At 35.0% G+C, this 26,068-nt stretch overlaps 1 protein-coding gene across 1 annotated transcript in view; it reads right to left on the bottom strand.

The window, feature by feature from the left end:
- The window catches only part of TMPRSS15 (transmembrane serine protease 15), a 115,404-nt gene extending 89,854 nt beyond the window's left edge, over positions 1–25,550 (bottom strand). Inside the window, exons 1-5 of the mRNA XM_029938684.1 lie at positions 25,406–25,550; positions 22,854–22,984; positions 22,515–22,582; positions 10,300–10,451; positions 5,393–5,428 (exon numbers count right to left, since the gene is read on the bottom strand). Of these exons, the coding sequence (XP_029794544.1) occupies positions 5,393–5,428; positions 10,300–10,451; positions 22,515–22,582; positions 22,854–22,984; positions 25,406–25,550 (532 nt within the window). The remainder of the gene's footprint in view (positions 1–5,392; positions 5,429–10,299; positions 10,452–22,514; positions 22,583–22,853; positions 22,985–25,405) is intronic.
- Positions 25,551–26,068: the final 518 nt, after the last annotated feature.

The raw sequence follows: 26,068 nt of genomic DNA, 5'->3' as shown, positions 1-26,068 counted from the left end.
TTGAGCATTTAGCTCCTAATGATTACACCTCCTACGATTGTTTATATGTGTTCTGCAGGGCAATTTGTTGGAATGTTTTTCACATTATCTGCAGTATCTAATAACCACTTCATTCACTTATAAACTTATTACTCAAAAACATGGGGGCTGAACATTAACATTCTGCAGAGCAAAATTTGTTGGCGATGGCCATTTTGTAGTAGAATAAAACACTTAAAATTCCCAGTGCATGGCTACATTGAGCAGTGAAGAAACCCAATCGCTATTTCCATTCAATATTTCTTTGCTTCTTGAGTCAGAGACTTTTAGTGGGAAAGAGGCAAACATTTCCCTGAATTGTATGACATAACCTGACCAGAATCTGATCAATTTTCCCCTCTCAGCCCATCTCTTCCTTCACCTGCTCTTCTTCCATATGCCTGCATGCAGAGATGTATCAAGAAACACATTTTGCTTCCAGAAATTAACATGAAAACTTTAAGGGTGAGTCTTAAAAATGGGATATTCTGCACTGCACTGCCATCTGCTGGGTTTAAAAGTATATTTGATTCTGAAGTTTCTCCTTGTATTCCATGACATTAATTGGGAAAATAAAAATGCATGTATCAACTAATCTACTAAGGTAATACCTAACTGGGAACATTTATGGACAAGGTTTCTGGGGATATATTCAACTGAATTAGACTTTTGTAATTAAAATGAATATAAATCAGTGGGAAATTCATGGATTGCCTAACATCTAAAACAGAAGATGATAATGATCACAGCCATTCTAAAGAACAGACCATCCCCATTTAAGGAATAAAAAAATGGTAAAAGTGGCACTGAATTAGCCCAAAAGCATATTACAACTGTTGATATATATATATATGAGATACTTATCAAGAGTCCTTAATCATTGAATCCCTAATCTAAGAAATACATAGTGTTGGTAGTATTCCATAAATGCTTGCTAAATAAATAACAAAAAAAAGCATTATTCTAGAAAATCTATATCTCATTTTAACAGTAGTAAATAGAATTCTAAGTATTCAATATTTAAAGGAACAGATTAGGAATATAGCTAGGAAGATGTATAATTTTGCCTGTCCTAGTGCTTCTCATGGGAACGTCACTTCATGACGATTCACATGTCTGTGGCTTACTGAACTCTATAGATTGAACTTCAAAGCCACACTTGCAAGTGATACCAATTGGGATATTTTGATCTTATTAATAATACTTTATTCACTACATACGTATTTATTGCCTATTTATTTAGGTCAAAAGTTTTTAAGGAATGGAGGTAAAAGGATGAGTAAGGCAGAGCCTTCCTTCTCATGAAGGTTGGACTTTAGTGAAAGACTCATTCATTAACTATATTTTTTAAAAAGAGGTATAAAAAATGCGATGGATGCACCAATGATTGGGCAATAAGTTTCCTTTTGGGTCAGAAACTGAAAACATCTTCATATAAACTAGGTTTTCAAGGATGCTTAGAAATGTACCAGGAAGAGGGGTATATGGAATGCATAGATGGTGATGTGACAAAGCACATCAATACATGGAACACAGATAAGTCTAAACTTATCTCGATGTTTGTGAAGGCCATGACAGGAAGGGAGTTTGATGTCCAGTCTAAAAGACTCTTCTTTAATTTTTATAAAAATGTCAAAAATACTTTTTTCTGCAAGTTTTTATATATGTGTGGTATAGTCAGTCCATGTTTCATTAAGGCAACGCTGGGACCAAGTGGAAAGTCATGTAGAGTAAGGAGGCCAACTAAGAAGCTGTGTTTATGGTCCTGGTGAAAGTGGATAAGGATTGGAACTCTGAGGAACTCTTACTAGTGGATACTAGTGGATAGGGGTAGGAACTTTGCACATGTAGAGGAGAGTACAATTGCTATTTTACAAGAAGAATAGATGATTTTTAATGACTAGTAGTGCTCCTGACTGGGTAGGTATAAAAGACTATACTTTTGGAGTGGCCCATTAAGTTATTCATGGTCATTAGTCACCATAGTAACTATAAGAGGAACCCCTGAGGGGATTAAAAATGACTAATTTGAAGGTGGAAATATTAGGTATTCTAGTTTGGGTTGTACTCTATTTTTCCAGACTCTGTTTCACAAGCACCTTTCAGGTGCCTTGGTCCATGAAGAAAGAGAAGTTCTTTATACTGAAACTGATATAGAAGATATAAATATAATTGTTACATAAGAGTGTTACCTACAATATAATAATTTGCCAATTATGTTTTGAAAGTATTAGATTTTTATTTTTTCTATTATTTAAATGGAGATAATAATGCTTGGTGGACAAAGCTGTTTGAGATAAGTTCAGTCCAAGGTCCTTATGGCATACTTAGCCATGAATGTGGAGTCTGAATCCATGTATGCCCACATTTAGAGACTAAGTTTGTTTCTCTACACTGTATTGGAAAAATAGGTATCACCTTACAGAAATTCTTGTTAACTTTGATATAACTAATTTCATAGTTATATGAAATTGTTGGCCATGCCTGGCCTATCCAAATGAAATTACACTGGAAAAATACTTTAACAGTTCTGGTATCATGTGCATAGGGATGCTTCAGGTTAGAGGAGTATGCTTAGCAATATACATGCTGTTCTCTCAATGCAGAGAAAGAAAAATACTTAAAGTTACAATACATTTGGTGTTGGATGAAGTCCCTTTGTTTGAGTCCTTGGGCAATTCAACTGAAGAGCGTAATTCTACCTTAGCTTCTCCTGACCCAATTTTATGTTCTTCACTAAATCATCCAATTCTTTTTCTTCAGTCCCCAAGCCCCTGCACATAGTAGTATTGGAACAAGGTTGCATTTTGTATGAAACTGAGAAAGTCCACAATAGTGAAACTTTTTTTTTTTTTTGCAATCATTGCCTACGTAGTAAGCAATAAAAGACTAGAACTAGCTATATTCTAGAAATCCTTCAAGCATTTGAACAATTGCCCAGAATAGCCCTTCTCGGCTGTAGCAGCCAAGAAATCAATCAGTGAAATTCAATCCTGGTCCCCATCTCCCTCCTCCAGTGTTCCAAATGGGTTAATAAAACTTTACAGTAATAGACAACAAAGGCAGTTGAACAATAAGACATAATCCTCATGGACCTTGTACCCGCTATCATACAAAAATTCTCTTTGGCAGAATTTATAATAGTACTAATGCCAGGTATATGATGCATGCATTTGTTGGTTTTTCTCAAACTCTGTCTTCCGGGCACATAAAGATGAGAATAAACTTAACATCCCTGAAAGGCGTATTCATAATAAATTACTGCTTGGAAACTGCGGTTTTCAAGTTTAATTGCCTCATTCCCCTCTATAAATTGATAGCATCTCGCTGTATGAGAGGAACAAATAGGGAGTATGACTGGGGACTCATGGATCCAGTAAAAGAGGGAATATAAGATGTTGCCACTTCCTTATCTTAGTATGATTCTTTGAGTAAAGTTATTTGACACAGTTTTCAATAACAAGAAAGCTTTGGAAATGGAGTTCTTTTGGCCAAATAAATGATCAGATTAAATGAGCATTACCAGGTGCAATGATCTTGTTTTAACCTTAGTTTTTGAAATATTTCTAAAAATATATTCAACCGTTTTTTTTCCTGTTTAACTCAAATGGGGAAAGGGAGAAAGAATCTAACTTTGCATCAGTCATGAATTGAGACAGTGCAGTGGTATCTGTATTATCTCTGTTTTAATTCTCATGATTGCTCTCTAAGATATGTATGTTAGTCTAAAATTAAAAAAAAAACTAGGTAGCTTGCCAATCACCATATATAGAGTAATTGGTGCAATTAGTTAATGATGGACTTGACTATGCCTTTTCAAGGATCATATATTGTTTTTTGGTCTCCATTTTAAATATCAAATGCCGAAAGTATGAAAGATAGGATTAAATGATACTGATCCCATCCCTGTACCTTACATGTAGGAAAGGAGAGTTTTGCTTCACTTCCCAGGAAAAAAAGAATATGGGGGAAATACCACTCCCATGATCTTTGTCCCCCACTCACCATTTCCTCTGGACAGAGAAAACTGATCATGAAGTTCAACTACTTCTTGTACTTTTGACAAGTTTGTCCTCAAGATCGTAGGGGAGAAACACTTATATGAAGTCTAAGGCTTTCTTGCTCTAATACTGATTTTTTTTCCCCACATATTTCTCTTAAGACATTGTAAACACCTAAGATGTCCTCATACTATGGTTTATAGGAATTACTCAGTAAACCAAATAGAAAACTGGCACTAATTTGGATATTTGTTGCTGACTTTCAAAGTTTTAGAAAGATATTTCTCAAAATATATCAAATTTAATTTTTCAGCTTATTTTTGGGCTAAAAGAATTAGCCATTATCAGTCCTAAAAGCATTTTTTGAAAGCGTGTTGAAAGGTGGTTTTAAATGCTGTAAATAGTTTTCCACATCGGAAAAGAGACTGTGGGATAAAGAACAGCTTTATATATTTAGTATGCTGTATACAGTATTGCTGTATGGGTTCACACCTAAGTACAACTCTAGGAGGCTTTTTCACACTGTAAGCAATCTCTCTGGATTTTGAGGTGTGATGGTTTGGTTCATAAAGAATTTTGATTAATGATTCATGTATTGCTTTGTCTTTCAAGCATCATGTCAACCATTTTATTCAAGAATTAATAAGTCTCACTCAAAAGGGCATTTATAGTTTTACAGATATTCTTTCTTTGTATGTATATAACATTTGATATGAATTCTAATGACAAAAATGGCAGTATTATTTTAGGAGCTGAAGATCTATACATATTGCCTTTTTGGAGTTTATCTAAAGAGATGAAGGAGACACCCAGGCCATTCAACATGAAGATTAAGTTAGGACCTGTGAAGGCACTTTAGTTGACAAATAGAGTAGACAATTACTAGGAATACAAAAAAAATGGGCACATGAAAGGTAAATACTGGGAGTTAGCATAAGGCAGTCATTTAATGAAAACTTGTTGAATGAATGAACCTAAGGTTATCTTGGTGCTGGTTTGGCAATTCGTATTGTGTTGAGAGAGCAAGCATTTCTACTTTGTAAGCAGACAGAATAATCGAAGAAAAATCCCTCACATCTGATGATGCTTACATCCCCCTGGCAAACATTTTGATTCTCTTGGTGGTATCTTAGTATCAGATAATAACCAGCAGTCTAATAGAGGACTGGAGTGAGGTCAGATTATCCAGGCATTAGCCTTAAGTCATTGCTCACTTTTGGTAAAATCTTAGCTACACACTTTTTACTCCAATTCTCTTATTCATAAAATAAGAGTAACATTAATTTCCATGTTAGCAGAGAATTCTCAAGAGCCTAAAATAAAACATAAGTGAAAACTTTTTAAAAAGTGTAGATAAAATTACTTAAACTGACCTGTAGTTGTCAGAGAACTGCTGATTGTTAGCTTGCCTGTAAAAAGAAATGGCATTAAGATAATTATTACCTTTTAAAACTGATTATTAGGAATTTATTGTGTATTCTCTGTGTTTAATAGTTAATCTGAGTATTTTTAAAGGAACTGTGAATTATGATTATCTATTAGCTTAAGAAAATGTCTTTCGTATCTGGATTCAAGAATAAATCTTTTATGTTTATTGGTTTTTAGAACTGTAGAGCAGAAGTTTCTTAAGGCATCTTTGACTTTCTAAGTAGAGAAGATGCTATTCATGACTAATAACCAAACACAAGGAATCATTAATATCTTAATGATATTAGACTTAAATTTTCTAGGTTAATCTGATGTTACATGAAACAGAAGCTCAAGATATGCTTAGACTGTGGCTTTGGAGTCCAAAGGAATTGCTTTTAATTCCTCAGTTTGACACTTAATAGCTGGTTGACTCTGGGAACACTGCTTATTACTTATTTCTTTTTAAGTGGAAAAATATTACTTCTCTAAAGGATCACTCTGAGGAATAAATGAGACAGTGGTGGTAAAATATAGTATCTGGCCCAAGAAGACACTTTTAAAAGTTGTAGCGCTTTCAAAAATTGCCATGATAATAGATAATACCAAAAGTACTATCTTTATAGTTTCTATAACAATTTATAATTTAAAAATCATTTACATATAAGTTTTATATTTGGGATGACTTTGAAATATTCAGAACAATTTTATTATTTGCAATTTATAGGCAGTAGATTTTCAGAGGGGTAAGAGATGTGTCTAGTGGTTTTGGTAATTGGTGGGCCAGAATTGATGCTTAAATCTTCTGACTTCAATTTAAATTATTTTTCTACAACATAATAATTTTACATTTAAGATAATCTAGGTTAATTTTAGAATTATTGACAATTTCCCAAAGCAAACTCTTTTGATAATGGTGTGATCTTGGTGAGACAAAGTGGAGTTCTGAATTTGATGAACAGTAATAACCCATTATAGCTAGAAAGATGGAGTACAGACACCCTGGAACAGAGCAAAGTTAACATTAAGTTTTGGATTTTTCTTTCTCAAGAATGTAATATATTCTGATTCTCTTTTAAATGTTTTTTTTCTTTATTCCTAGTGATCTTACAAATGTTATGGATTCATCTCCAAGCCTGCAAGATTAGAGCCACATTTTAGGATGCTACACACATACATACCAGTACACATACACCAGTACACACACACACACACACACACACACACACACACACACACACATACATTCACACATACACCATATATAAATAGTTTAAAATATGAAAGGAACATTAAAATTAAAAATGCATGTCCTTGGTATGTGTAACTAGGCATTATGTACTCTGCACTCCTATGAACTACATTGTTCTTAACTAAATGTACACATTTTACATTTTAATATGAAGAATAAATGTCTCAGAAAGGGCTATGAAAAAATATCCTTTTCTAATGTCATGGAGCTTGATAATGACCAAGTTATGTGTATATATATATATATATATATATATATATATATATATATATACACATATATATAAAGTTTATTTTTGAGAGAAAGTATATATACACATATATATATATAAAGTTTATTTTTGAGAGAAAGCATCAAAGGGGCAGAGAAAGAGAAAATCCCAAGCAGGCTCCATACTGTCAGCACAGAGCCAATGAGGGGCTCAAACTCACGGACTGCAAGATCATGACCTGAGTGGAAGTCCAATGCTTAACCTACTGAGCCAGCCAGACACCCCCAAGTTATATTTTTAAAAAACTGCCATCAGTACTGACCTGAAGTTGTGGTAGGACTTACTGTAGAGAAATTCTCCAAAGATGCTGCAATAAAACAAAGTTGATTTGAAGTTTGGGATTATAATATAAATAGATTACAAAACAGTGAGTGCAGTTTGAATATCTTTCAAAGGACATCAGATCTTTTAGAGTTCCCATTTTATCCTACCTTATGCCAGATATCTCTATCATTATTTGATTGTGATACATTTGATGAATTTCCAGAATCTGTTTATACTATATATAAAATATACTTGTGCAAAAAGTTTGCTTTGTTTTACTAATTTAAGAAAGATATCTATTCATCACAGATATAGGATAACATATTTAAGACAACTAAGATAACATTGCACACCAGATTATGCCAAACTTAGAATTAGTGGTTTTGCCCTGAAATGTATGGAAGATGTCAAAATAATCTTGCACATAATAATATCTACTGAAAACCAAGTTCTATTTAAATATAAAGTACTTTTCACACAAAACATAAAACCTAGCTGTTTTCTTCACCCTTTAAAATATTTAATAGTTTTAAAAATATAATGACAACAATGTACAATATAAAGAAAACCAAAGGATTCCTTATAAAAAACTCCCATCTAGTTAATTTGTTTTTATTTAAAATTCTATTTAGATAAGTATAAGAGGTATATGCTTTTCTACCCACTAAGTTGTTTATTCTAGTATTTCTTCATTTCTATGTTGTCTTGTTCCTACAAGATGTATAGCAGCTTCATAAACAACTTTTGGTAGATTATTGATGAGGATAACAAAACAACATTTATTAGATTTTTCATAAATAATTTCTTTTTAAATTTACTTTGGCTATGAACTATATAAAAATCCAAGATATTTATGAAAATTTCAACAATTTTAAATGTAATAAATTAAAAATTCACATGATACAACTAAATATTAACATTATAAACTTAAATATCTAAAATTAAGCTTGGTATCATGTTTATGAATATGTCGTGACATAGTTCAACAAATTAACTGTAACTTCAATGTGTGGAGCATATACTTTAGTTGCTGATATCATTTATTGCATCTATGATATTTATTTCAGTTAACTCAAAGATATACTTTTATTGAATAAATAAGTATTTTTAAAAACCACCCCCAAATAGCCCAACTGTAGGTAGTCATGAAAATAAGTTTCAGCATATCTGTTAATACAATGCCAGAAGAGACTTCCAGAAACTGATGCACACTCAACTAAAGATAATAAGAAACCAACTTTCTGGAAGAAAATGACTATAAAGTAAGTATCAATCAATGCTGTTTAAAGATAAAACCATCGTAAACAGGGGTCCCTGGGTGGTTCAGTCAGTTGAGAATCAATCCGATTCTTGATTTTGGGTCAGATAACGATCTCACGGTTGTGAGATTGAGCCCCGTGAGGGGCTCTGAGCTAAGTGTGGAGCCTGCTTGACATTCTTTCTCTCTCCCTCTCTCTCTCTGCCCCTCCCCGACTCATTTTCTCTCTCTCTCTCTCTCTATCATAATATAAATAAATAAACATTTAAAAAATTGTAAACAAACTACTATAATGCTTAAGAGCACAGACCTTAGGGTCAGGTCACCTGGGTCAGAATCTTCTATCTAACTCTAAATACATGTGAAATTTAAGTCTAATTATCAAAATTGTCTGTGTTTTGGTCTCATCTGTAAAGTGAGGGTTAGTAAAGATACCATGTATTAAGATTAATGTAAGGATTAAATGTGTCAATAGATAAATCATCTATTCTAACTGCTAGTAGCTTTTAGCTCATCTGAATTATGCAAAGATCCACAACAGTCTCTGCACCAGCTGTTGTGCCAGAGGAACCAGGCCATCAGTAGAGGAAGCTCTTAAGAGCTTAGTCTTCTCCCTAAATAGGTGCAGCAGGATACAGGAGGAGCCTCAACAAATGAGAAAACTGTGTTTGATGAACTAATACCATAAGGAAAAGAAACTTTTGTATATAGTATTACAAAATCAAAAAAAAAACCCCAAAAATTCATTTGATTTAGAAATAAACCTATACTGACTGATCTCATTCTATAGCAAAACTGCTTAAACTGGTGTTAGGCTATTTAAAGTTTGTCTTTATTTCACTTGATGTGGATATTTATATACTGATTAGCTTTCTGAGGTCCAAAAATTTCCAAATTTCAAAACATCTTGACTCCAAGGTTTACAAGTAAGGAATGGTGGACGTAGATGGACCTGGTAAATTAGTAATATTGCTTTCAACCAAAATGAAGGTATATGTAAATGTTTGTTGAACTGAATTGGATGGAGGATAACTAGAATGGAAAATTTAGGATAACCTTGACATTGATAGACATTATTGTCCTGCTATTACTTTTAATGTCCTGTATCTCTTCCCCTTTGATTTATTTTCACTGTAAAATTACTTATTTTAGGGGTGCCTGGTTGGCTCAGTCAGTTAAGTGGCTGACTTCAGCTCAGGTCATGATCTCTCAGTTTGTGGGTTCAAGCCCTGCTGATATCTCAGAGCCTGGAGCCTGCTTCGGATTCGGTGTCTCCCTTTCCCTCTTCCCCTCCCCCACATATACTTTGCCTCCCTCTTTCAAAAATAAACACTAAAAAAATTAAAATTACTTATTTTAAAAATGAAGCTTTATTTCTTTGTTAATAAATAACTGGGATGAATCAAACATTAAGCTCTCTATGTTTTATCCTCTCCTTCTTTTAAGTTCTTAATTAGAGTGAGCTTGCCATGTGACTTTGTAATTTAAGAACATCTATAACTCTATCAGGAAGTAATGAATTGGAGAGTTCCTGGGAAGTCAGGGTGTACTTGACAAATGCCAAGAATGTGATGCGACCCACAAACATTTATGTATGCCAATATTTTCAGAACCTTTCTGATCTGATATTTTACAAACTTTTCCTTACTGATATTTTTCTTCAAATATGATTTCTCCATATTTCACATTTCTCATGTAAATGTGTTACCTGAGGCAATAAGACATGTTCCTAAAGTCAAGGACGATCCCACTGCTTCCCTGGTATATAGCTAGAATTTTAATTTCATAGCTTAATGATTCAAAGAAATCAAATAATGTTCACAGATACCTGTGATATCAATGCTGCTTAAATCAATATGGAAAGTGACCAGTTGGCTGGATTTATTTGCTTCAATGCCTTGAATCAGTTCTTCTTTTACATTTGCATCTGACACCCACTGGGCAAAGAAAAGGTCAAATATAACTATAATGCTGCCATTTCTGTAAAGCAAAAGATGATATAAGAGGAAAAAGTCAGCCTTCATCAAATGATTTGTATTTAATTCATGTAAGAGGTCTTTGAATTATAGTTATCACTTTATTACACTGTGTAGTAAACCTTGGTAGGTTATGTAAAATATTACCTTAACTTACAGGTGGAAGAAAAGAGAATTGGAAGACTGAATGTTGGTCCAATAACACAGACATATCCAGAATGAAACTTTTCTGAGTTCTACATTAGCACCCTAATCCTCAGGCCAATCTCTTCCCTAGGATTACCCGTGTCAAATTAAACAAAGTCATATGGTATCATAATATTTACTCTTAATTCACTGTGTGAAGGAAAGAAAAGTGTGGATATGTAATTTTTCACAGATGATTTCTAAGTTGGGAGAACTCTAAGAGAGTTTCACTGATTTCAGAGTTTTCTACATAGTTTATAAAGGCCTGATAGCAAGTTTGGAGCAATGAGTAAGTATCTACTTTTTCTTCTCTATTCTTACTATAAAATATCAAAATATGCCCTGATTTTAAGGGATAGAAAGAATATTCATACACTTGGAATTATTGGGGATAGTCAAGAGTTGGGATTATTTTGCCTACATTATTTATGACCATAACATTAGAATTCAATTATATGACCCAAATCATATTCCTTTTTATTTATCCCCTGCTCCAAAACATCCATTTAAAAAGTTTCTTCATTGACAATTTGTTTATAGTTTAAAGAAATTTTTAAAAAATGAGTAAATTTGTGGCCCAATAGGAATAGTTGAGAGAGTTTTGCTCTCCTGCCTATTCTTCTGCTTATCTCATGGTATTCTTCTGGGGATAAAATTACTTAGGAGACAAACTATAGCCTTGATCTTTATTGTGTGCCCCTCAGAAAGCTGAGGGTACTCAGAGTATACTTGGACCCTAAAAAGAAAGACTAGGGAGAATGAATTTTGCATTGTATGTTTGCTGGTTCTGAATTTTGGGCAATTACACTCATATCCTTGTGGCATCTATAAGTTAGTAAGATTCTTCAAAGACTTCATCAACTCTAAATGTGTTCTTTATCTACCCAAACCATTATCTTGGTAGAGTTTACAATTCTTTTTCCTTCCAGGACTATATATTGGATCAGAACGTGCCTTGAATATCATAGTAGATCAGCATGTCCTCCAGGTACAATATTCTTTCTTAATATCTGTGCCACTATTCAGATTTCACAGTTTTAGTAGAGGGATTCTTTTCTATGTAGCTGGTTTTTCATTTTTGAAATGAAGTGTCTTACTCTGATATAATAATTTCACACTTTAACTCTATTATATAAGTTATTTTCAAAAGCCAGAGTGTTTAACTTTGCATAAATCATAGTAACCAAATCTTGTAAATGAGAAGGCTCCTTAGTAACTGTTTAGTTCAGAGTTCCCCAAATTCACCCATACATGGAACCACTTGCAATCTTTGAAAAGGATACATTTTGTCACACATTATTTTTTTAATCTACTCTTCTACTTTCATTAATTTTTCCATGCTGACTGATCCTTACTTTTATTTGAGAATAACTCCCCATTTTCTCAGGAAAGGTGACATCTTCTCCAACCATTCCTCATGTCAAATAGCAGTTTTATTCATGGGCATATGAAGTAGCCTTTGTGGCTGGAATCTGAGGGGACACTGATGAGAACCTTCTGGAAAATTTGTCCATATCTACCTGGGAGAGGTTACTACTCTTCATTGTTCAACATTATTAATTTACATATGATTGTCAGAACTGCCACTTCCCCCGTGGGACTATGAGATGAGCTTTGATTGATAAGCTAAAAATAATACACTAAAAGAAGAAAAGCACCCAAATTCCAGATTATGTTATTGTCATTGTACCATTGACCTAAGCCCTGCTGAAATCTCTAGTTTTCTTGTGATGTCAGATAATAACAGCATTTGCTGTTTATGGCACCATTAGTCATAATTAGGGGGGCGGGGGAGAGACAGCAATAGCATGAGCAGGGGAGAGGCAGAAGAAGAAGAAGAAGAAGAAGAAGAAGAAGAAGAAGAAGAAGAAGAAGAAGAAGAAGAAGGAGGAGGAGAAGGAGGAGGAGGAGGAGGAGGAAGAGGAGGAGGAGGAGAAAGAGAGAGAGAAAGAGAGAGAGAGAGAGAGAGAGAGAGAGAGAGAGAGAGAGAGAGAGAGAGAGAATCTTAAGCAGGCTCCACAGTTTGGGTGGAGACACACATGGGGCGGGATCACAACTGTGAGAACATGACCTGAGCTAAAATTAAGAGCAGGATGCTAAACCAACTGAGCCACCCAGGTGCCCCTAGTCATGTGTTGTTAATTGGAGTTTTAAAAATCCTAACTGGCCAAAGAATTATTCACCATGATTAGGTGGGATTTACTCCTGGGCTTCAGGGCTGGTTCAATATTTGCAAATCAATCAGTGTGATGTACCACATTAATAAAAGAAAGGATAAGAACCATATTATCCTCTCACTAGACCTAGAAAGAACATTTGACAAAATACAACATCCTTTCTTGATAGAAACCCTCAGGAAAGTATTGATAGAAGGAACATACCTCAACATCATAAAGGCCATTTTTGAAGGGCCCACAACTTAACATCATCCTCAATGGGGAAAAACTGAGAGCCATCCCCCTGAGATCAGAAACATGACAGGGATGCCCATTCTCACCACTGTTGTTCAACATATTATAGTATGGGCAGAATTCACCTCAGCAATCAGACAACAAAAAGGAATAAATGATACACAAACTGGCTAAGAAGTCAAATTTTCACTCTTTGCAGATGACATGATATGCTAAGTGGAAAGCAAGAAAGACTCCACCAAAAACCTTCTAGAACTGATATATGAATTCAGAAAAGTCACAGGATATAAAATCATTGTACAGAAATTGGTTGCATTTCTATATACCAATAATGAAGCAGCAGAAAGAGGAAATCTATCCCATTTGCAATTGCACCAAAACCCATAAAATACATAAGAATAAACTTAACCAAAAAGGTAAAAGATCTGTACTCTGAAAAATATAGAAAGCTTATGAAAGAAATTTTAAAAAGGCACAAAGAAATGGAAAACATTCCATGCTTATGGATTGAAAGAACAAATATTGTTAAAATGTCAATATTAACCAAGGCAATAGACACATTCGGTGCCATTCTTATCAAAATAACACCAGCATTCCTCATAGAGTTAGAATAAATAATCTTAAAATTCATATGGAACCGCAAAAGACCCTGAAGTCAAAGTAATAGTGAAAATTAAAACCAAAGCGCTCAGGCATCATTCCGGACTTTAGCCTGTACTACAAAGCTGTAATCATCCAGACAGTATGGTACTGGCACAAAAACAGACACAGAGATCAATGGAACAGAATGAAGAACTCAGAAATTGGCCCACAAACATATATTTAACTAATCTTCTACAAACCAGGAAAGAGTATCCAATGGAAAAGACAGTCTCTTCAGCAAATGGTGTTGGAAAAACTGGAAAGCAACATGCAGAATGAACCTGGGCCACTTTTTTACACCATACACAAAAACAAATTCAAAATGGATGAAAAACCTAAACATGAGGCAGGAAACCATCAGAATCCTAGAGAAGAAAACAGGCAGCAACCTCTTTGAGTTTAGCCACAGCAACTTCTTACTAGACACATCCCTGGAGGCAAGGGAAATAAAGCAAAAACGAACTATTGGGACCTCATCAAGTTAAAAAACTTCTGCATGGAAAAGGAAACAATAAACAAAACTAAAAGACAACCAACAGAATAGGAGAAGATATTTGCAAATGACATCAGAAAAAGAGTTAGTATCCAAAATCTATTAAACTCAACACCCATAAAGCAAATAATCCAGTGAAGAAATAGGCAGAAGACATGACTAGACAGTTTTCCAAAGAAGACATCTAGATGGCTAACAGACACATGAGAAGATGCTCAACATCACTCATCATCAGAGAAATACAAATCAAAACCACAATGAGATACAACCTCACACCTGTCAGAATGGCTAAAATCAACAACTCAAGAAATAACAAATGTTAGTGAGAATGTGGAGAAAAGAGAAGACTTTCACTATTGGTGGGAATGTAAACTGGTGCACTCTGGAAAACAGTGTGGAGGTTTCTCAAAAAATTAAAAATCAAACTAAACTATGACTTAGCAATTGCATGACTAGGTATTTATCCAAAGGATACAGGAGTACTGATTTGAAGGGGCACATGCAACCCAATGTTCATCCACAGCACTCTTGACAATAGCCGAAATATGGAAAGATCCCAAATGTCCATTGACAGATGAATGGATAAAAAAAAATGTGATATATATTCACAATGGAATATTACTCAGCAATCAAAAAAATGAGATCTTGCCATTTACAGCAACATGGGTGGAACTAGAGTGTATTGTACTAAATGAAATGTCAGTCAGAGCAAGATAAATATCATATGATTTCACTTAAATATGGAATTTAAGAAACAAATTAGGTGAATGTAGGGGCGGGAAGGAAAAATAAGATAAAAACAGAGAGGGAGGCAAACCATAAGAGATTCTTAAATACAGAGAGGAAATTGAGGGTTGCTAGAGGTGTGTTGGGTGGGGCATGGGCTAAATGGGTGATGGGCATTAAGAAGGGCACTTGTTGGGCTAAGCACTGGGTGTCATACATAATTGATGAATTGCTAGATTCTATTCCTGAAACCAATGTTACACTGTATGTTAACAAAGTTTAATTTAAATAAATTTTAAAAACCCCTCAACTGGCATATAGCTTCCAGGCTTTATTCCATGTTTATTTAAACAGAAGCTTCAGAAAAGAGGGATTACTCTGTTTTTGTACCTATTTTAGCAACAAGGAGATTGAGGCTTGGACTAATGTAGGTAACTTTGCCCAGAGTTTTACAGCTTATTACTATCAGGGATCGGGATGAAGTCCAGAGTCTCTGTTTACATATGCACTTTATATAGTTCCCATTCCCATACAATAGTCCCTCTGCATATATAGTTGTATTCCCATACAGATAGTTCCATAGTGACCATTCGTTAAGAGGAAAGACAACGCAGTACATTTACTTAGATGTCAGTCCAGGTTTTCATTTTGTATTGTTACTAGATTTTTATATTCAAATAGATGGGGAAAATAGAAGATGGGTTTTGGGAAGGAAGGGATAGATATTTTTTCCCACCATAATTTCAGGAGATAGAATCTTCTTTTTTCTCTTCCTTCACACTTCACCTCTATTAAATAAATTATTTTTAAAAGTCAGAATATCGCCATTTGTAGGAAAGTGGATGGACCTTGAGGGTGTCATGCTAAGCGAAATAAGCCAGGCAGACAAGGACAGAAACCATATGTTTGCACTCATAGGTCTAACAGGAAAACTGGAGAAACCTAATGGAGGACCAGGGGGAGGGGAAGAGGGAAAGAGAGTTGGGGAGAGAGAGGGATGCAAAACTTGAGAGACTATTGAATACTGAAAACTAACTGAGGGTTGAAGGGGAAGGGGGAGGGGGAAAAGAGGTGGTGGTGATGGAGGAGGGCACTTATGGGGAAGAGCACTGGGTGTTGTATGGAAACCAATTTGACAATAAAATATTATGGAAAAAAAAGTCAGAATATTTAACTTTATTTCATCATAGGAACCATATTTTGTAAATGAGAAGGCTTTCTCATGCTCTGCCTCTCCCCTTCTTCCTCCTCTGACACTCTCCTCCCTGTCCCACTTCCTTCCCACCCCATCCCTCTACTCTCCTCCTCTTCCACTTCCTCCTCCTCCTTCTCAAAGCTGCCCTTTGCCCCCACCACAGCCCATTTTAGTTAAATGGACAGGATTAAATATGGACAGGATTAAATACATTTCTCAATCTTCACATATATAGTTTAAACTTATCGTTGATTGCACGGTAGATAGTTCTAATACTTTAATTCAATTCTGATTAAATCTGAGCTATTTCTTTTGTTAAGAAAACGTTTATTTTGAGAGAAAGAAAGAGAATGAAAGAGTGAGCATGCATGGGTGGGGGAGGGGCAGAGAGAAAGGGATAGAAAGAATCCCAAGCTCACTGGGCGCTGTTGGCACAGAAACCGATGGGCGGGGCCAAAATCAAGAGTTGGATGCCTAACTGACCAAGCCACCCAGGCGCCCCTATATCTGAGTTGTTTCTTTATGTAAATTCCCACATGTTTAATTTGGCCGAATACTTGCCTTTTTAAAAATTTGAGTTAGAGAGTGAAGACGGAAGGCGTTTTTGGTAGAGAAAATGCAAGAGTGGAATTTTCCTTCATTGCGTTGCAAATAACTGGAGTAGTTCATTCTGATTTTGTATGAAAGATGTATTTTCTTAGTTGCAAATTATACATTTTATCTAATTATTTATACTTTGGAAGAACAAGAGTTACATATTGTATATCTATATTTATTTGTTTATTTTTCCAAATTTATTCCTTTTTAAAAAATTTTTTAATGCTTTTTATTTATTTTTGAGAGAGAGAGACAGTGTGATCAGGGGAGAGCCAGAGAGAGAGGGAGACACAGAATCTGAGCTAGGCTCCAGGCTCTGAGCTAGCAGTTAGCACAGAGCCGTATGTGGGGCTTGAACCCACAAACTGTGAGATCATGACCTGAGCCAAAGCCGGACGCTTAATGGACTGAGCCACCCAGGCGCCCCTTTCTTCCTTTTTTGAAGCTTTTTATTTTCATTCTAGTTAGTTAACATATATCCCATACAGTTATGTTTTTTAAAATTTCTTTTCTTATTCAGTGTAAATGTTGAGATAAGAGACATATATTTAGAAATCTAGAAAACCATAATAAACGCTTGTGTTTCACCTAATGAGAAAGCTAAAGCTGTGATTTGATTGGTTTGATATTGATCTCTATCACTGCTGTGAGATGGATTTTATTTATTAAGGTAAGTGAGAATTTTTCCTTTAAAAAACTACAATGTAACAATGGCCATTTTCATTTCAAAGTACTTATTCCAGTGGAATATCTGAGCTTTTTTTTTGTGAGGCAGATAAATCCCATCACTGTACAGAGAGCCTGTGTGCAATAAATCAAAATGTTCCTTATCTCTTATTTTCTTAATGATATCGATAACCTCTAAGGTTGCTGAGTAAACAAAAGCCTTTCCTTTCCTGACTTTGTGACTCATCTGTGCTCAAAGGGCAAAATAAGCTGCATATTGCCACAAAGGGTAAACAGCACTTTATTAAAAGGCTTGACTGCTAAATGGTCTTTGAGTCAAAGCACTTTCCACAGAGCAGAAAACATCAGTGTTCCCAGAGGAGAACAAATCTGCAGAGTGGCCACACACACACACACACACACACACACACACACACTTTAATAGAGGAGCAGGGGTTGTTATTAAGTAACATATATATTTTAATGTTAATTTATTTAGAGAATAAGCATGTGTGAGCGAGTGAGGGGCAGAGAGAGAGAATCCCAAAGCAGGTTCTGTGCTGACAGCTGAGAGCCCAAGGTGGGACTTGAACTCACTAATCATGAGGTCATGAGTTGAGCTGAAATCAAAAGTAGGATGCTTAACCAACTGGACCACCCAGGAGCCCTGATATTAAGGAATATTTTTAAAAGGAAAGAAGGATACCTAGATGACTAAGTTTAGTTTTCTGAGTGCTATAATGTGACCACATATACATGAATATAGTGAGTTTAACTGAGATCAGTAAGAAAAGGGAAAAAAGGTATTTTAAGGGATTTTTAGATGTATTTTTCACTGTTGTTATGCATATGGTTAGTTGGGAATTCAGTTATGTCTGGTGCACATTTTATCATTTAGAGTTTAAAATTAAAATAATGTGTAACTAATTAGGAGTCAGTGCTTTATTCTGAGTAGAGCATATCATTTTATAAATGATTATTTAAAGTAAATTTAAATGTTTTGCTAGTTTCTTTCTTTCTTGCTCCTAAATTCCTTTTCCTATCTTTCTCTTCTCAGTAGTCCAATGAACTGACCTATAATTTATCTTACAGACATTTTCATGAAATTCTTTTGCATTGCATCTTTCAAAAAATTACTTCTGACTAAAAAGTAGTTCAGGTACAAGTGGGTGAAAGTATCTCTACACTGATACAGTGTATTATTTGTGAATCATTAGAAAATACATAGCACGGTTTAGGTACTACATTGGTAGCTATGGAGGAGGAGAAAGAAAGAATTCCTTAGCCCAAATAATTTATGGTTTCTGGTATAGTAATTTTTCCTTCTAGAGAAATAAAAAATTACTTATTAAATATCAAAGAAAACTCTGGGTTTGATAAATGGGGCTTTAATAATCTAGCAGGCCTACATATAAAAGGCTATATTCAGCAATTTTTCCTCATCTATTAAAAATAAAGTTATCTAGCACACAGTAGACATGTAGATATGAAGACTTCCAGTAGCAAAACTATCCTAATACACTTTGCAATGGACTCTGTGCTTTGTATGGATTTCACTGGGCAGAGCCTACCATGAGGAGAGGTAAGTGGGGCACCTGGGAGGCCCAGTCAGTTAAGCATCAGATTTCGGCTCAGGTCATGATCTCGCAGTCTGTGGGTTTGAGCCCTGCCTGTGTTGGGCTCTGTGCTGATGGCTCAGAGCCTGGAGCCTGCTTCAAATTCTGTGCCTCTCTCTTTCTCTGCCCCTCCCCACTCATGCTCTCTCTCTCTCTGTCTCTCAAAATAAATAAACATTTAAAAAATTTTTAAAAAAGGAGAGGCAAGTACCTGGGATAACGCTCCTTAAGGAATGCTAAAATTTTGAAAAAATTCGAATTAATGCTTTGATGCACAGATCCACAACCAATCTACAATACTGGAAGAGAGAAATTGAATCCACATACTCCAAAATAGACAAATTGCTTAAAGTGGAAAAAAATTTACATGCATGTTTTTATTCTCACAGAATATTGAATAAATATTATAAAAATACTCCTTGGAGAAAGACAAACAACAACAAAAACCTAAACCAAACAAACATACAAACAAAAGCCTTTCCTAAGAGTCCACGTGCCTTCCAGTCCCGATACTGAGCCCATGAAAGAGGCTCTTGCTGATAATAAGTCCTGGAAAACAAGAGTAGAAGGCTCTGTATCGTGGGCAGGAATGAAGACGTAGATGGGTGTAGGGTTGTTTGGCCACTGGGACTAAGATGTCATGAATATACAATTTGATAAAGAATAAGTATAGGTAGATAAATAGATGAAAAGAAGAAAGGAAAGAAAGAAAGAGCAAAAGAGATTTTAAAACTTTTTTTATTATTGTTGTTTTCATTGTGACTTCTACTGATAGGAGTAGTTTTGTTCCAACAAGAAATGACAAGGCCCTGAGTATAATCTTCATTTGATCTTGTCATTGCTTTTCTAAATGACTTGACTTGAGCTTCCTTGCCCTATTTGGTCATTAGGAATTAAGAATTCTTTTACCTAGTATCTTTGTCACCAGACTCTCTGACTCAGTTGTTCTTGATCTGAGGTAGGGGATGAGACTTACTGTACAGTTAGATTCATTGAATTTCTCCACTGACCTAGAGTCCCTTACGGCTTCCATTTGAAAAAGGTTAAATGTCAGACTCCTAGGCTTTTATTCAACACTTTCCAGTTGTCTCAACATATTGTTGGGCACTCACTGACAGCCAGAAAATATCACTAATATGCAACAATCAATTCTTCTTCTGTAACAAAAGTTGCTTCCCTTCTCTCCTGAAGTAGTCTTGTCTCATGCTTATCAGGTAAAACCTTCCATGACCCTCCTTTCTAACCCGAGGGGTTCTTGAATTTTTAACAATCTTGTGCTTTCAGAGAGCTAGTTTAGAATTTTTTAAATTAAAGTTCTGTTCTAATAAAGAGTTAACGCCCGAGTCAGAGTATAGTTATTTTTATATCTGTAGGACAAGAACTAAAGAAAACTTGTAGCACCTAATGTAGTACTCAGTGTATCAACATCAGGTGGCAAGGAAATGGTTTATTTATTTTCTAGGACTTTATAAAACACATCCTCTGAGACAGACATCAACTAGTTTCTGGAAATACAGATATCAAGATATTTTTTGCCCTGATGGAGCCCATAGTTTAACAAAGGAGATAAACTAATAATTAAATTATAGTATAAACATTGTTACTTTATTTGCTAAGTGAGCAGGTCAGGGACACACCTATCTGGGGCGAGAGTGTCAGGTGAGCATCCCTGTGGGAGATGCATGGACTGGTTCTTAATGGCTTGTAAGGATGGATGTAATATACACTAAGGGAGAAATGCAGGTCCAGACAGTGAAAAAGTATACAAGAGAGAGAAAGCAGGATACTTTTGCAGGTGCACAGGTGATGTGGCAGGGCTAGTACAGAAGCCTTCACAGAGTGGGGAAAGGAAAATAGAGGGTCAGAGTGCTTTTCTTAGACAAAACCCAGAGAGTACCTATCCACATTTAAAATGATAACACTAGGAACAATCTTCAGGTATTTGCAAGACAGAGATATAAAGATAGAGATACATATATTCTGTAAAAACTTAAGAACTAGCATTAGGATCAGTGGGTAAGAGCCAAAGAAATAAAGATGTGGTTGAGAAGAAATGATTTTCTAGCAACTGAAATTATAAAGAAACAAGTAAAACACCTCAGTAACAATGATGTTCACAGCAACATTGAGAATGGATTCCTAATTTTTATCAGATATCCTTATATAATGGAATCTATTTCAAGCAGTGTGAATTGCTGTCTTTTGTTGGATGACCATGAATTTTTCAGTACAATACATGATATATGTCTAGTAAATGAGGCTGTGGGGATTCCAGCCCAAAGCAGACAAGCAAAGGAGACTACCTCATTTAAAATCTTCCTTTCTCCTGCATTCCTATTCTACTAACTGTATATACAACTTGCCATGTCATGTTAAGTAACATTAGTCAGTACAATACATGATATATGTCTAGTAAATGATAAATTAATAAAAGTAAAATTTATGAATATGCACATTTTATTGGTAGGGACTTTGCATTGTCCCCTTTTGCTTTCTGTGTGCAACAGTGATTGTCTTCTCTTTGTGACTTTCAGTGTAAATGGAGTGTGATACGTGAGCCTATTTTTACATGTTCAGAGCAAACCAAACACTCTCTCGGCACCTGCATACAGTCAACCTCAGCCCAATCCATGTGTCTCTGCAAAATTTTGTTATACCCAGATCGCAATATCGTCCCCCAAAACCAGAGACCACCAGGGAGATGGAGTCACACATGCAAAAGCAAAGGGCATTTATTACGGGCTTAAGTTTGCCGAGCCTAAACTTGGGCTCACAGACTTCACCAGCGCAGTGGATCCATGCTGAGAGCCCCAAACAAGGCTGAGCAGGGTTTTTATGGGATTTGGGAAGGGGGAGGTTACAAGAAATTGTGACACAGGTACAGTGATCCAATCATTATCACATAACAGCATTGGTAGCCATTCTAACCATACACATTGTCCAGAGTGTTCGTTACTTTTGGCAGGACCCAATCACAACATTTAGAGTTTCTTTGAAAATAACCAATTACAGAGTGGACGCAGGACCCCCACGTAGGGTGAGTAACTGGTTAATCTAGTATTAAACAACAGGTGACTCTCTATGGTTCCCATCTCCAGGCCTCACCCTTAGGAATGTGGAGGGTGTTAGCTGGCCTTTCCTGATTGAGTGTTACAAGGGTGGTCTCTCCTGCCTTGGGCAATGTGTGTCTGATAGTTTCAGGGAAACTGAAACTTAGGCCTTTAAGGTCAGAGGGGAAACTTAAAGCCTGTCATGGAGTCAGTTTGGTTCAGACCTGTGTCCTTTCATTTTTACTTGAGAAAGAAACATGTTTACATAAGAAATATTATCCAGAGTTATTTGCTACTATATATGAAAGTTTATGCTATGCCACTTTCCCCACAAAATCCTTAGAAAAATGTTGAAATTTTAAATGTTCCCTTTTCTCCTGACAGTGGGTCACCTTGTTTTACAATTACCAAATATTAGTTTAAAAAAATTACTATTTTTTGATTCTGGGCTTTCTAGCAATAAAAAATTTTGGAGCTGTACTTACTCAAATCTTAAAATTCTTGAGTTTTTATATTCATTTTTCAGGTTACTTGATTGAAAGACATCATCTATCTAAAAAAAGAGTTTAAAAAACAGTATATTTTAGATTTAAACTTTTATCAAATATTTCAAATCAATTGATCTTTTTTTCTGCTTAGAATGGATCACAGGCAGTTTCCATCAGTGTGGCGATAGGACTCATATATTTAAGCCTCCTGGGCACATTACATTTAGTTACTAATTTTCTCAAAGTAAGAAAATGGGATCTATGTATCTTTTGGCAAGTAGTTAGTGAAACTATGTTTTGAAATTTTAAATCAGCTGAAAAAAGACAGTCTCCTACCATTTGCTGAAGGTCAAAAGCAAGAATTTTGAAATCCACTGAGAGTTTGTCTTGCAAATTAGGATTATACGTGGCTCCAGCTGTTATTTTCAATGTCCCTCTGGTTTTGTGACTTTTTCCAAACATCGCATCTAAATGAATTAATAAGAAATAAAATCTAACAATATGAGATATGAATAAGAGAGAATATGCACATTCTGGTTGATACTCAGACCTAAAGTTCTTACTTCCTGTGTTGGAGTGGTAGTTCTTGATTTTTCTTTGTATACTTCATGTTCCATAAGTAGGTGGTTTTTAAAAAAGTTATATGGTTGTTTTACAAGATTAAAAATAAACTTCTTTATCCTACCATTTTTTCCTTTTATTTGAAATCTAACCCACAGTCCAAGCTTCCAAGTGTTTTTGGGTTTTTTTGTTTTGTTTTGTTTTGTTTTAAACTACTGAGATTCCTGTTGGAAGATAAGGGATAAACTTTCTCCAATTTGGGGAACTGATCCAGGGATTCATGGTGAGAAATGGACCATTAAAAGTTTTAGAAGTTTTGTAGTTGCTTTCAGATACTTCTTGAACACCCAGCATCCAGGGACACTGTTGGTTTTCTACATGTGGATTGCTGTGAAGGTTTCAGTGTATGTGTTACTTTGAAAGACAGATGTGAAACTACTTTTTTTATTCTAGTAATTATTAAGTTGGCATGTATGACCTTTTGCTGTGAGATGGTGACTGTTTTTATTGGAGAAGTTATTAAAAATACTGCAGAAAGTATATTATCTCAATACAATAAAAAATTAAGTGGAAAGATAGTAAATTAAAATAAAATTATTAGTAAAGGAAGTAATAATAATATATAACTCTCACATTACGGTATGAGAAGATGCTATTTCTCCTCTTCACAGATGGGGAAATTGGAGCTAAGATTTATTGTGAAAATTTCCCAAGGTGAATTAAGGTCATAAGTGACAGATTTGGAATTGGGACATTGATTGACATACTTTAGAACCCAGGATCTATCATACACTGACACCAGGCTTCTCAGGCCAGAAGGAACATTAGAAATAACTTAAGCAATAAAGTTGCATTCAGTCTCCACAGTTATCATTGCATAAATGTGGAATATATTATCATTTATGCTATTTCATTTGTTTTCAAAAACTCAGAATTACATTTATATTTCCATATTTAAGTGTGAAAGACAAAGAAAAACTGAGGAACTGTGCATTGGAGGAGACAGAGAAAACATAATAACTTAATCTTGTGTAGGATCTGGTTTGGATCCTGAGCAGGTAAAGGACATTAGTGGGAAAACTGGTAAAATTTGAATAAAAATGTGTGGTTGATACAATAATGTTAATTTCTTGGTTGTAGCAATTGCACCATAAGTATACAAGATACTGACATTAGGTGAAGATAGGTGAAGGCTATACAAGAACCCTACAATTTTTGCAATCTTTTTGTAAGTCTAAAATGATTTTTAATAAAAAGCAAAGCAATGCATTAAAAGTAGCATGTCTATGTCCTCTATTGTTCTATTGTAGATGTAACTCAACTCATTTTTTATTTTCAGTTGTTCTATTAAATCTCATTAACATTTATAAATATTTATTTTTGGTTTACTTGTAAAATAACTTTTGTCCCTTCATTGAGCATCAAGATTCCAGTGGACTCTCAAATGATCACACCTTCTTCCACTTACTTGTAGCTTTTAAGTAAGACCAAGCAGCCACTTTTCTAAAAGTCTGAGTGAACCTCTATATACAATATCCCCAATCTTCATTCTTTTTAAAATACATCCCTTGTATATAGTATTTAAATTGAATTATAATGGAATTATTTTTTAAAACGATAAAGTACTGATATAAATTTAAACAAATTACTAAAATTATTTTGTCTCTGATTCCTTACCTCTAAAATAAGGGTGACAACTAACTCATAGATTTATTGTAATAAGAATATATTTGGAGATCTTTGAAAAGCTGATGGTGTAGATAATTTAGCTGTAAATAATAGTTATCTTTCTCTATATCTAGTTGCAAATTGTTATTCAGGCAGCTTAAAACCTTTCTAAGTCTACAATTATATCTAAGTTCCCTTATATAGTTGCCTTGCAAATTGTTGGACTAATGAGAAAATGAATATGTTTTCCCTAGAAATAAACAATATGTTTCCTTTAACCTTGCTTACTTACTGATTTTAGAGGTCAACAATGCTTTTATATATTTATTATTTAAATTCCATCAGAAGAAAACTGGGCTATGAAACTGACTTTGTTATATGTTAAAACTAAAGCAAACAAAAAAACAAAAAACCTTACTTAACATGTTTTATTTTTAAAAAAACTTAGGCTCATGCTTTAATTCTGAATTAAATTCCAAATTCGATACCAGCTGATTTTCTAATATTCTGTGAAGTGAACTACAGAACGCATCTGAATGCGACACAGGTATCTTGTCGTGAAAGCACAGAAACAGATAAAACGTCCTGGCGGGATAACTGAAATTAACGTGGGCACATTCCTCTAGAGCCTCTTCCTCAGCCGAAGCCGCAGGGCTTACCTCTTTCTGATCCCTCGATTGCCAGCCAGGACACTGCGATTAATCCAGCACAGAGCGCCACCAATAAGACAAAGAGAGCTGCCAACAGGACCTCATAGGTGCTGAAAGAATGGTGCCTGGAAGGTATCCTTCTTTTTGACACCATTTTGGCTTTTGAAAGTATGCCAGTCTAAGACCTGTGAAAAAAAAAATAAACCCCTACACCAACGGAAGAGCAAGACGTCCCAAGTTGTCAAAGATCTGTAAGGCAACGACGTAAGTCTACCTTAGTGTTACTGGTCCATGTAAATGAGTTGTGCAAGTCCCTTTAGGAACATTATGCCTCTATACGTTGAGTAGCTTAAAAAGGGTGGTTAATCTTTAAGAAGCTGTTAATGAGTAAAGATACGGCCAGAGTTACAAAGCTAATGACCTGAACAGGCCCTTTGTTGAGGTGATTGAAATTAAATGCATGTCGTAAACAAAAACGGCACTTTATCATTTCTAGAACTATTAGGATAAATAGGAAATTCGTAACAGGTCAATTAGTAAATAGGCCCATGCAGCTGATATTTGTGGAGAGTTTCTAACAGATCAACGTTTTACCCTCTGACTCACGTCCTTATTAAGGCATATCTCTTGTCCTCCTGTTCTGTGTAGGCAGAGAGATTCTAAAAATAACTG

Source organism: Suricata suricatta, chromosome 5 (genome assembly GCF_006229205.1).
Source record: "Suricata suricatta isolate VVHF042 chromosome 5, meerkat_22Aug2017_6uvM2_HiC, whole genome shotgun sequence".
Lineage (NCBI taxonomy): Eukaryota > Metazoa > Chordata > Mammalia > Carnivora > Herpestidae > Suricata > Suricata suricatta.
The sequence above is the reverse complement of the archived record's forward strand: the minus strand, read 5'-3'. Positions and strand labels throughout refer to the sequence as shown.